A 12,736-nucleotide genomic window follows, 5' to 3' on the forward strand; every position below is an offset into this window, starting at 1 on the left:
CCATTGCACAGTGATTACCACCATATCGTTGGTAATCCCGCAGTCTGCTGACAAGACGTGGTGCATGAATGAAACCCTTTTAACTAATCAATCTTACTGTCTTGATATTCAAACAGCCCTCAAAGACTATATGTCCCTCAAAAACACTCCAGATATTTCCCCAACCCTCCTTTGGAAAGCGCATAAACCAGTTATTAGGGGCACATGCATCTCTGTCTCCACTCATCTCAGCAAAGATAAAAAGAATAAGCAGCGCCGACTAGAGGTAGACTTTCAACACCGCTTCTTACTGTTCCAGTCCAACCCCACTGAGGCGAATAAGATGCCTTTGGATAAGACCAAACTGGAATTGGACTTATTGCTAGACGAGGCTGCGGAAAATACGCTCCGCAGGTCGGCCCACACTGCTTACATTAAGGCCAACAAACCAGATACCTTTCTAGCTATGCGTCTTCGACACCCTGACAAAACCTACAAACCCATTAGGCATCGTTTAGCAAAAGACGGTCTCACAAGCAACCCCATAAAAATTCTCTCTGAATTCGGCACTAAACTGGCTAAATTATATGGAGCTCATACCCCCTTCTCCCAGGCTCAGGCTGACTCCCTTTTTCATTCCTTACGATACCCCAAATGTCAAACACCTACCGCAAAATAATAGACTCTCCAATCACTACCAAGGAAGTTCTCATAGCCATCAAGACCCTGAAGCCACATAAGAGGCCTGGCCCAGTCAGGTTACCGGCGCTATATTACAAATAAATTGCGGGTAAGTTGGCCCCCTTCTTATTAAAGCATTTAATTCCTTACTTCTTCAATACACCTTTGGTAGAGACACCCTGATGGCCATTATTTCAAGAATTCCCAAGTCAAATACTGATGACATGATATGGTCCAATTTTAGACCGATTTCGTTACTAAACGTAGATATCAATATCTTGGCCAAGATCTTAGCACTTTGCCTTAACGCGCTAATCTGGGAGCTTATCCATAAAGACCAAATGTGTTTTATCCCACAGAGACAAGCCAGTGACAACATCAGACGGGTCGTCCTCCTGCAACAGATAGCGAGGACTAGGAAAATCCCTATGCATTTACTTTCTTTAGATATACGTAAGGCGTTCGACACAGTATCTTGGCCCTACCTCCGCTATATCTTACAACGTTGGGGCTTTGGCCCCCATTTTCTCCAATGGATAGATGCACTGTACGCCCATCCCCATGCCTATGTTAAGTATGCCGGTTTCCGCTCTGAATACTTCCCTATCCAAAGAGATCCAAGACAGGGTTGCCCCCTTTCTCACTTACTGTTCGCGCTGGCCATTGAACCCTTAGCTGCCATGATAAGAGCAGACCCGAATATTCACGGACTGGAAATAGCCTCGACAACTCATAAGCCGTGTTTGTTCGCGGACGAAGCCATGTTGTTTGTCACTGTGCCTCACACTACTCTCCCCAACCTATTCCAGTTGTTGGATAAGTTTGCGAAGATTTCTGGCTTGGAAGTCAACCAAGCCAAATCCAAGGCCCTCAACGTGTCTTTGTAAACAACTGAACTCCATAGGTTGCGCACCAACTTCCTATTTATATGGTCCATAACGACTATGCTCTACCTAGGAATCAACCTGGTGAGCGACCCGGCACACTTGTTTCAGATCAACTACCTCCCTCTCCTGTGGCGATTAACATCCATTTTGGCGTCCTGCCAACCGTTATTTGTCTCGTGGTTGGGCCGACTTGCAGCAGTCAAAATGTCCATGCTACCCAAACTACTATATTTATACCGGGTTCTCCCGCTGACGGTCCCTCCTTATTTTCATCGTATCATACAAAGTAAAGCCCACTGGTACATCTGGGGCGCTACTAGACCTAGAATTGCTAAGTCTACTCTGTATCACCAGATAAAGGAGATAAAAAGAGAGAGAGGGGTGCCTCTGGGTGCAGATTTTTGAAAAGGTTTTATTTTCAGTGTAAAAACATAAAATTTTGCACTCACATTTAGTAGGCAAAAAGTAAGCATTAAACACAGAGGGTCATCTGGTGTATCTGATTATGGGACGTCAGCCAGTGATCCGGTCCACATCTGTCATCTCGTTGTTCCTGTTCCTCTCACATGAGGTCCACTACAGGTGTTTTTTATGAAGCAGCCGGCTTATGGTGGACACGAGATGTGCGGTCTTCAGAACGAGGCTTGGGAGGCAGAGATGACCAGGGCGCGGGGCTGTAACGTCAGAGGGTATGCGACGCGTTTCTTGAGCGTGCGGGTCGAGATTGTCGGATGACCGCGCTCTTTCATCAGGCAGAATCAGAATAAAGTGAAGGGGACTAGGGATTTAAATAGGGGCAGGCTAAGGACAGTAGGCGTGGCTGGAGGTGGACTAGGAACAGGTGAAGGGGCGTGGCTACGGCTGAGTATGGGGAAGGAAACGATGAGTAATGAGGGGGGGAGGGAGATGGGAGAGAGGGAGAGCAGCAGCAGCTTGGTATAAGGAGGAAGAAAAACAGAAGCCGCCTTCTTACAAAAAAATTTCTACCAAATCCCCTACTTCTACCATCTACCCAAAGTACATAAAAATCTCCACCACCCTCCCGGCCGACCAATTGTGGCTGCTATGGATAGCGTCACCACAGGCTTCAGTTTATACATTGATCAATTCCTACAGCCCTTGGTGACACAACTGCAATCCTATATTCGCGATGGTCGTCACCTCCTAGAACTTCTGGCCCCTTACAGATGGGAAACGTCATATACCTGGCTTTCCCTGGATGTCAGCTCACTGTATACCTCTATCCCACATGACTTTGGCCTAAAAGCCATTGAAGACTCCTTAATCAATGAGCCCCTAATGAATATGAGGCAAGCTGACTTTGTGCTAAAGGCCGTTAATTTTTGTTTGACACATAACTATTTTACCTTCAACGGTGACTTCTACCAACAGATCCAAGGTACAGCTATGGGCGCTAATTTTGCGCCCTCATATGCAAACCTTGCGATGGGCTTCTGGGAGTCCCACTACATCTACAAAAATAATCCTTTTTTAGAAAACAATCTTTTTCGGTAGATACATAGATGACATTATTCTCATCTGGGATGGAGCAGCTGACTCAATCCCCCCCTTTGTTCAACATTGCAACAATAACCCCTATGGCCTATCCTTTACGTCTAATACCAACTCCGAGACCATAGCATTTTTAGACCTAGAACTGGGACACGAAGGTCATGCTATTATCTCAAAAAATTATACTAAACCAACCGCGGGCAACTCCTACCTTCACTTTAATAGCGGTCACTACCCAAAATGGATCAAAAATATCCCAAAGGGACAATTTTGGCGCCTAAGGCAAAACTGCACCAAACAAATTGACTATATCGAATCCAGTAACACCCTGAAAACTAAATTTAAAGAAAAAAAACTATCCTGCACCTCTTATAGAAAACGCTTTCAAACAGTGCCTCTCAGAAAAAAATGCGACAAAAACAGACCGCTCCCCACAAAATTTCTCTAGTAGATTCATCACCACCTTTCATAATGAACACAAATCTATGGAAAGAATTAAAAAAAAACACTGGAGTATCCTACAGCAGGACCCCCACCTGAAAACTGAACTCCCAGCCCGACCATCTGTCACTTACCGTAGGGCCCCAAACTTGAGAAACAAAATCGCACCCAGTAAATTAAAAACCCAATCCATTTTTCCCAAAACCCTCCAACTGATACCCCTAACTGGGATGTATCAATGCCACAAAGCACTTTGTAAAACATGTAAATTTGTCCATCATGGACAAAAAGAATTCACCACCAAGGGCAAAACCTATGAACTAAAAGAATTTTATAACTGCTCATCCGATTTCGTAATATATGGTCTGAGTTGTCCCTGTGGTCTCATATATGTAGGGAGAACCATTAGGACACTCAGACAACGTTTCGGTGAGCATCGTAGACTAATAGAAGGAGGCACAGACCCCCATAGCGTGCCTAGACACTTCGCCCTCTCTCATAAGGGGTCCACATCAGGCCTCAAGGTCTGGGTTATCGAGCAGATCCCCAACCATCTCCCTCCAGCGGAAAGGTTTAACAAATTATGCTCTCGCGAAACCTTCTGGATCTATACCCTCTAAGCACTCTCCCCAGGGGGAATCAACGAGTGTATCGAAATTGCCACCATCCTCTGATGTACCACTACCTTATAACCCACCTGTTATCTGTCGCAGAGCTCGAACTGCCCCATACCAGACACCCCTCGTCTATGGTGCCGTCCTTATCATACAACATGACTTTACAAAAAACATCCCCTCACCTATATAGATATCCTCTCAATCTATCCGCTCGTTTTAGCTACCGATATTTATGGCAAATATATTATTATGCATACGTTTTTACCATTACTGTATTTCTCAAGCGGTTATATTCTCTTTTCTCCTTGCAAAGAATCATGTATTGACTTTGGCTTGTATATGTACCCATGCATATGTAGAAAATAATTCTTATCATTTTGTATTAGTGTAATACCTCTTATCCATCCCCCCCCCACCCCCATCCTTCCCCCCCCCCAGGCCTTCCCCCCCCCTTCCTTTCCTTTTTCCTCCCCCCCCCCCCTCGTAATCTACTCCCTTGTACTCCTTTTCCCCTCCCCGCGCCCCACACTCACGTATGTGCGTACACACATACACACGTGTCCATGTAGGCATATGTGTGCGGGTGTACGTTTTTGATTTTACTTCTGTTTTTATTCTCATTTTCATTTTATACATCCCGTTTTTTCATTTAAACACGGGTAAGCGTACGTATCTATATGTGTATTTTTGTATTTATATATGTGTATTTACACATACACAATTTTATCCCCTTACACACATATGTCCTGCATGTCCAAACCCCAATACAATATACAATTATATCCACACACTTCATGTCTCAAGCAGCACTGAATGTGTGTTACGAAAGAACGCTGGATGCAGGACAGGCCAGTAGCTCAATTGCATACTATGCAAGCTCTGGCCAGTGATCCACCCTCAAGACCCAGTAACCCAGAGGATTTTCGGTGGGAAAGGTGTCCAAGTCTCACCTTGCCCCTAGGTATTCCTGCCCCATGTAAATCAGACGCTGGCGATGGTTGCTGGAACCCATCATACCTTGCGGACTAAAAAATTATCTGAACGTATCGGTCAGATGGCCACCTTCTCCACCACTCCTTCTGTGACTGACTGAAGCCTCAGCAACATGTTGTCCATGACCAGGAGTTTGTAACCTCCTAGTCTCTGGGAACACGTTGCACAGACCTTTCTGCAAGGCCTCCAGCAGATCTCATCCTCTGCAACGGCAAGATAAGGTGCGCAACCTTACCCTTGTACTGTGGATTAAGGAGAGTTGCCAGCCAGTAATGATCCCTCTCCTTGATCCGCTCAATACGAGGATCCTTCCGCAGGCTTTGCAGGATCAAGGAGGCCATGCAGCATAGGTTAGCTGAGGCATTCGGTCCGGAGTCCTCTGGGTCACTAAGGATGACATGATCCACAGCCACCCCTCAAGTCCACGGGTTTCTTGGGACTGTAAATAATCCCTAAAAGAATGCTGTTGATAATGAGTGCCAGGCTCCACCTCCATGCTGACATAATCCTCCTCTTCCTGTGTGATTGGTGGGACAACAGGAACACTGTCTGGATAAAGGGGGCCTTGAGAGGCAAGGAAGTCCTCCTCTTCCTACCTCTGTTATGCCTCAAGTGCCCTGTCCATTATTCCAAGCAGCGTGTGCTCGAGTTACAGTGTCACTGCTCACCATCCTCGTGGCCTCCTCAAATGGTGAAAGGACAGTGCATGCATCCCTGATCATAGCCCACTGGCATGGGGGGGGACAGAGCTCCCCTGACCCTGTCTTGGAGCCGTAGTCAAACGGGTACTCATTGACGGCCCTCTGCTGCGTGTGCAGCTGCTGTAGCATGGCCAACGTTGAGTTCCACCTGGTAGGCATGTCACAGATAAAGCAGTTCTTTGACAGGTTCAATTCCTTTTGGAGCTCAGCCAGCCGAGCACTGGCATTTTATAACTGGCAGAAATGCACACAGACTTTCCTGGCCTGCCTCAGGACATCCTGTGAGCCCGGGTACCTGCCCAAGAACTGCAACACCACCAAGTTAAGGATGTGAGCCACACAGGGCACATAGGTCAGTTGTCTGTCGTCGGATAGCAGAGAGGTTGGTGCCATTGTCACAAACTACAATTCCTGGCTTAAGCTGTTGTGGCATCAACCACCTCTCAGCCTGCCTGCGCAGAGCTAACAGAATATCTGCCCCAGTGTGGCTCCTGTACCCAAAGCATGGCACTTTTTTGCCTGCGAAGCACCTTGAACGCCCATGGAGCACCGCTGATTCTGAGGACAAAGCACAGGAAGAGGCCATGGAGGAAGAAGAGAGGTTTGTCACAACTAGTAGTAGCATTTTGGAGGCGTGGTGGAACCACCTCCAACACTACTGCACCTTGTCCTGCATCCTTCCCAGCTGCCAGAAGTCACCCAATGCACCATGAAAAGATAGGCAATGTCCCCATCTGCTAGACCATGAGTCCACGGAAATATGCACCTTACCACTGACCGCCCTGGCCAGCGAGGCATTGGCCATTGACTTCCACATGCTGGTAGGAAGCCAGAATCACCTTCCATGAGAACAAGTGGCGTTTGGGAACCTGCCACTGAGGAACCACAAATTAAAAACTCATGGAAGGGGGCCGAGTCTACCAACTGAAACGGCAGCAGTTGAAGGGCTATCAATTTAACCGCTGGGCATGTGGATGGATGGGAGTGAACTTCTGACGGTCCAGCAAGCTGGGGCAGGGAAATTTGCAAACTTACAAATCGGACGTCTGCGTACCGCTAGCAGATTTCCTGCAAGTACTTGGCTGTGACACACTTAATTCTACACCTTCATTCCTCAGTTAAGGTTTCAGAGGACTGCAGGTATAGTGGGGTTGGGGATCACAGCAGATTAGGAGCAAGGAGGGGTCCGCTTTGTTCTTTGGTGTGGGTCTTTGAGGTACGCTTGCCAAAGAACTCCATGGCAGGTCAATATAGGTCTGGTCAAGCATGTAGTGCCCAAGCGGCTGATGTTTTGGCCATGCGAGATATGCATTAGACATATGTTGCAAATAGCAGTGGTGCGATCTGACGCATTCGTCTCAAAGCCCACACCAAAGAACTTTTGTAATAACAGGCAGAGCTCTGCGGTGTGATTAAGTCAGTGTGCTGCCCTTAAGCTGGCCCCTGGAGGGGCCTCCTCTCTGCTATCAGGCACCCACATGGAGTCAGTGACATCATCCCCTCCCTCATCACTGGAGCAAACCTGGCAGTATGCTGCAGCTTATTGAACATTACTGCCAGATTGCTGTCTCTTGGGTATACCCTCTCTCTGGGCTCACACTACTGCCTTCCTTTAGCTGGGTATCAGAGCCTTCAAAACGCTGGGCATCCTTCTGGAGCATCTACCCAACACTGTGCTCAAACAATTCAGGGGACTCTTCAGGAGGACATGGTGGGTTTAGGGAAGGAGTGACTGATGCCATTGAGACAAGTGAAAAGGTCGCGTTGGCAGTTGCTTTGCCAGTACCCCGAGTCTGGGTGAGATAGGATGAGGAGGGCTTAGTCATCCACTCTACCAACTCTTCGGCATGTTGCGGCTCAACACGTCCAGCTGCTGAAAATAAGGACAAGTGTGTCCCATGGCCACGTACTGATGCACCGCGTCCACAACCAGCACTGTTGTCTCTAGACAGAGCCTGCTTGGCCTCTTATTGGCTCGTGAGTGTCTGCCTCTCCTTGTTGGCTTTCCAGACATACTAATGGCCTGCAGGGAGATGAGAACACCAGCAATTGGGGTAGCTTTAGGTGCACACTGCAGATGACAGTACACCAACTAATTACTGTAGCTGCCTGTGGTATAGGATCTGAAGAACACCAGCAATTGGGGTAGCATCAAGTGTACACTGTGCAGGTGTCACTATGCACCAACTGCTGCAGCTGCCTGTGGTATAGGACCAGCACAACAAGAGCAAATTGGGGTAGCTTCAAGTGTACACTGCAGGTGGCACAATACGACTAATTGCAATAGGTTCACAGGAAATTAGGACACTGTCTGCGTCTATGAGCCACAACACTACGCAAGGCCACCACGCAGGCGGCCTTATATAGTGTGGGACGTGTACTAACCCCCTGAGACATAAATTGGCCACAGGAATCCTGCCTGTGGCCAATTATGGCTCTCCTCACTGACGGTGCTGCGATTGGCCAAGAATGCGGGTCACATTGCTATATTTCTGACCACCATAACAACTAGTCAGTCCTATTAACATGGGCAGAGTTTGCCCACAACAGTGCCTTGAAATCTGCCTCCCGATTTTCTCCATTTAGGAGATGAGCTCATTACTCTGATTCTCCTATCATGGCCTAATCACAGGATGGCAAAGAAAACTGTAGAAGGTGCATCAGAAAAGTCAGGTCCTCCTTCACCAGACATGCAGGACTGTTAGATGACAGATTCAAAATGATAGCAATTGCACAGGTTTCTCTGAACATTTTTCAATAGCATGAGATTCTTTGTTTGACAGTGGACACACAGGTGTCAATTTCACAGGCGCGTGGGTGCAGGTCTATGGCTCACACAGACTCTGGCCACTCACCCCCATGCCTGACCACCTGTCAGATTAGGACCTGCGCTTATCCATACAGCTGCTGCATAGAAAAACAGGGGCCCCAGATGCATGAACAAACCACACTAAACTTATGTGAATGATGCCTTTGTTTATTTTTTTACACATCCCTCCTGTTGGGGGTGCTTTGGCAAAAAATCAGGGGTCTAAACAGGCCACTGATCTCACATTTGGACAGAGAAAATGATTAAGGGCATAGTCCTTCATTCTGTGTAGCTGAGGCTTCAGCAAAAGACATTAGTCTCCCCCATTCATTCACAAACTGAATCATAGTAAACACACTAAACAGCGAGTGATCATTCAGAAAATAAAGGGGCTGGCAGATGTGACATGTTTAGACCCCTGCTTCCCACACCCCCTTCCTGAAACAATCCCCTGCAGCAGCTGGAAGGCCTGAGGGGGTGTACACAAGGGGGCATAGGCAGCTGAGGGAAGGGGATCCTGTACAGGATGGGACAGTTCTGCTTGCATACATGTAGCATTTTAGCGCACCACACTGCACATGACACCAGTGTTGTGGCGTGAACAAGACAGAAAAAAGCTAAAATTTATATATGTCCCTGCAGTGACCTGTATTTTACCCCATACTGCAAAATGCAGATCACTTCAGTATATTTTATGCTGCTTTCACACTGGGCCATCAGCGGTAAAGCGCCACTACTTTTAGTGGTACTTTACTATCGTTTTTGGAGGTTTTGGGCCACTAGCGGGTGCTTTCAACCCCCACTAGTGGCCGAAAAGAGTTAAAATGACCTGAAAAGCGCTGCTTTGCCGATGCTGCCCATTTCAATGGGAAGGAATGGTGTATACACTGCTCTAAATATGCCGTTTGCAGGAGGGTTTTGTTTTTTTAACGTCTTGCCAGTGCATTGCCTCTAACAGCACTCTGCTTTCACACAGACTGCAAGAGAGACATTTTCAGGTGCCATTTTTAACCTGAAAGTGCCTTAAACACACATCAGTGCAAAAGGGGTCTAGAAGCTGTGTAAAAGATCAGCGCCACATTTTCAGCATTCTTTCAGGAAATCTGTCAAATAGTGCTTTTTATTTTTCAAAAAGGGCCTGAGAATCTCATGCTGTGCATTTTATGCAAAACACAAAGTATCTTCCAGTTTTCAAACATTTGTATTGTGCTTTGTGTCCCTAGTTCTTATTACGTATATACGCCATGTTCTGCTTCTCCAATCTAAGCAATGAACTGTGATCTCTATAAATGATCCAGTTGTGGAACGATAGTTGTAACTTATAGTCTCAGTAAAATAAGATCTGCACACATTTTGGATTAAAGTGTTCTGCTATCTGTAAGATGTCATTTGAATCAAGTCACTGTCTCTTAACAGATGATCAGATACTTACCATTTTATTTTATTTTTTAAACCCATCTCCAGCAATTACATGTGCTCAGAACAGAAACTAAAAGACACAGAAAAGAGGATGGGACTAGCTATAGAGAGCATCTTCTAGACGTTGAGTGAAGGACGAAAATTTAAATGCAAACAATGCATGTGTAAAATCTGCATTTGGACTTATTGCCGTATGTTTTCCTAACCGTTATATTCAGTGGTGACAAACGCTGGTATACTGCTGAGGAGAGGAACAGTGAAGAGATGGTAGATATTTTTAAATTATTCACTGAAAAAAACCTTTATATACCTGATAGAAAAGATTTTATTCACATTTATCCTTAATTGGCATAGTCTGCAATGATACCATCACACATAGAAAACAGATGCAAAGCACTGGGAAAGTCAGAAAGCAGATCCATCACAATCGCTATTAAATGGAGACACTGTTTTCTATCTGATTTGGGTCCAAGTAGGGATAGGGCAGACGCATGGTCTTGTTCCTCTCCTGGATGCATTTGGAGATCTCAGACAATTGCTGTTGGAACTTCTTAATGAAGATTTGTGGGGTCTTCTCTGTAAAGCGTTCATCTGGGTACTCTCCTAGATGCCTCTGTAAAGGAAGAGACCTTGCATTATTAAATAATCACTAAACGCCATAGCAGACCCAGGAAATGCATTCGATTGTCAGGTTCTATTTGACATAGATAATGTGATACTGTTTTTAGGCCCAAGGCATTTTTGTGTATTACTTCTCACTACTTCCAAACACTCACCCTATCCATGGGCTCATTGCTGAGAAGCCACACACTACTTATAGCAGCAGCTGTACTGTTTACATCCGGCAATGCTTGCAAAATGGTCTCCATTGTAGCGACACCTTTGGTGCTGGGTGGGGGGCTTTTCATGGTCATGGGGCCATTAGGCATCCAAGAATAGAAGTCGAACTGCGGAGGAGGCAAACACATGAAAGAACATCAGATTAAGACTCCACTAAGTGTACTCCAAATACATAGGGGAACTGCCGTTGCTGACCTGCTTATAGACATTAGCTGCCCTGCCAGCAGTACTTTTTTAATGCACTCACCAATAGAGATGGGCCAATCATCCCCCTGTTTAGAACTGAAAAACATGGAAAAAATTCAGCCCGAGCTGCAAACTATTAAAGTCTAAGGGACCCGAACATGAAAAAAAGTCCCCATTTTAAAAGCTTGTATGCAAGTTACTGCCCATAAAAAAAAAAAAAAAAAAAAAAAAAAGTATGGGGACCCAGGTACTGCCCTGAGGGACATGTATAAATTCATACATTTTAAAACCAATAGTTTTTAAAAGGAGCAGTTATCAATGATGCGTAACCGCTTCAATACCAGGCACTTTCACCCCTTCCTGCCCAGGACAAGCGCTGTCACACGTTAAGTACAGTGTTGCATGACAGCAATTGTCATTCAAACTAATTGATCATTTTCTTCCCACAAAGCTTTTTGGCGGTATTTAATCACTGGTGAGTTTTATTTTTTGCTAAACAAAACTAAAAAGACCAAAAATGTTGGTGAAAAACAAAAAAATTTCCCCTTCACTGATGGGCACCGATACATAGCATTGATAGGCAATGACAGGTGGCACTGACAGACACCAATGAGGTATTGATGTGTTACTGCTGGGCACCGATTGGCACTGTAATGAGCACTATTTATTATGGGGACATTATATGTGATTATTGGCACATCTGAGGGGGCTATGCCGATGTGCCGATTATCAGACCCCCCCCCCCCCCCCCCCCCCCCGACAGGGAGAGCCACCGATCGGCTCTCCCTGTCAGCACAAACTGAGGAATGCCGTTTACCGGCACTTGCTGGTTCACACAATGATCACAGCTGATCAAGTGTTAAGAAGCCTCCGACACATGCTCCTTACAATCAGATGTGGCGTGTCAGACACGCCGCGCACCCCCATGGGCATGCGCCGGCATGTTATCCTGCTGGACGTTATGATGCCCAGTCAGGATAACAGATCCTGGACGTCAATATGCTATTGACTGGGCAGGAAGTGGTTAAAGTGAAACAAAAATTGTAAAATGCCTTTAATATAGTGCATGTGGGGTCCCCTTAGTTTTTTTCCTTTTTTTAAAAAGTCAGTTTATAGGCAGACTATCAAATACGTACTGTAATTTTCCTTTCCTGATGGCAATACATTGCAGTATACATATGATATAGCTCTGCCCCTATATCCAGCCACAGCACCTGTTGAGCTCTATAGAAATAGAACTGAGAGCTACCTCCCCCATTCTCTGTATAAAGCAAAGATCAGAGGGAGAGTTCATATGCCGCCATGCATAGTTGCCAACAGTCCCGATTTTCCCGGGACAATCTCGATTTTCGGACCCTCGCCCCGATTTGGGATTTTGCCTTTTGTCTATGGAAAAAACAGGAATGTTTGGCTCTGGCTCCAGAAGTTCTGGCTCCTAGCACAAAATGGCTGCTGGAATGAGAGCTCCTTCCCCTTGTGTTCAGCACCATCACCTCTCATTCAGTGTAGAGGGGAGGGGCCGGTCCGTGCAGCCAATGAATGAGCTTCTCTTCACAATTCTCCAGCCAGGCTTAGCTGCACGGATCAGCCCCTCCTCTCTATAATAGGATGGGAGACTACATCTCCTCTCATTCCTCATGTTCAAAGTACATATGCGGCCCCCATAGCCCC

The 12,736-nt window shown here is 46.2% G+C and overlaps 1 protein-coding gene across 1 annotated transcript in view; it reads right to left on the reverse strand.

Moving 5' to 3' along the window:
• Positions 1 to 10,429: 10,429 nt before the first annotated feature.
• Positions 10,430 to 12,736, reverse strand: part of LOC143983849 (polyunsaturated fatty acid lipoxygenase ALOX15B-like) — a 112,677-nt gene continuing 110,370 nt past the window's right edge. Inside the window, exons 13-14 of the mRNA XM_077483949.1 lie at positions 10,816 to 10,986; positions 10,430 to 10,652 (exon numbers count right to left, since the gene is read on the reverse strand). Of these exons, the coding sequence (XP_077340075.1) occupies positions 10,473 to 10,652; positions 10,816 to 10,986 (351 nt within the window). The 3' untranslated portion in view covers positions 10,430 to 10,472. The remainder of the gene's footprint in view (positions 10,653 to 10,815; positions 10,987 to 12,736) is intronic.

Source organism: Lithobates pipiens, unplaced genomic scaffold, assembly GCF_037356315.1.
Source record: "Lithobates pipiens isolate NorthernLeopardFrog02 unplaced genomic scaffold, aLitPip1_a1.2 Scaffold_16, whole genome shotgun sequence".
NCBI classification, from domain to species: Eukaryota; Metazoa; Chordata; class Amphibia; order Anura; family Ranidae; genus Lithobates; species Lithobates pipiens.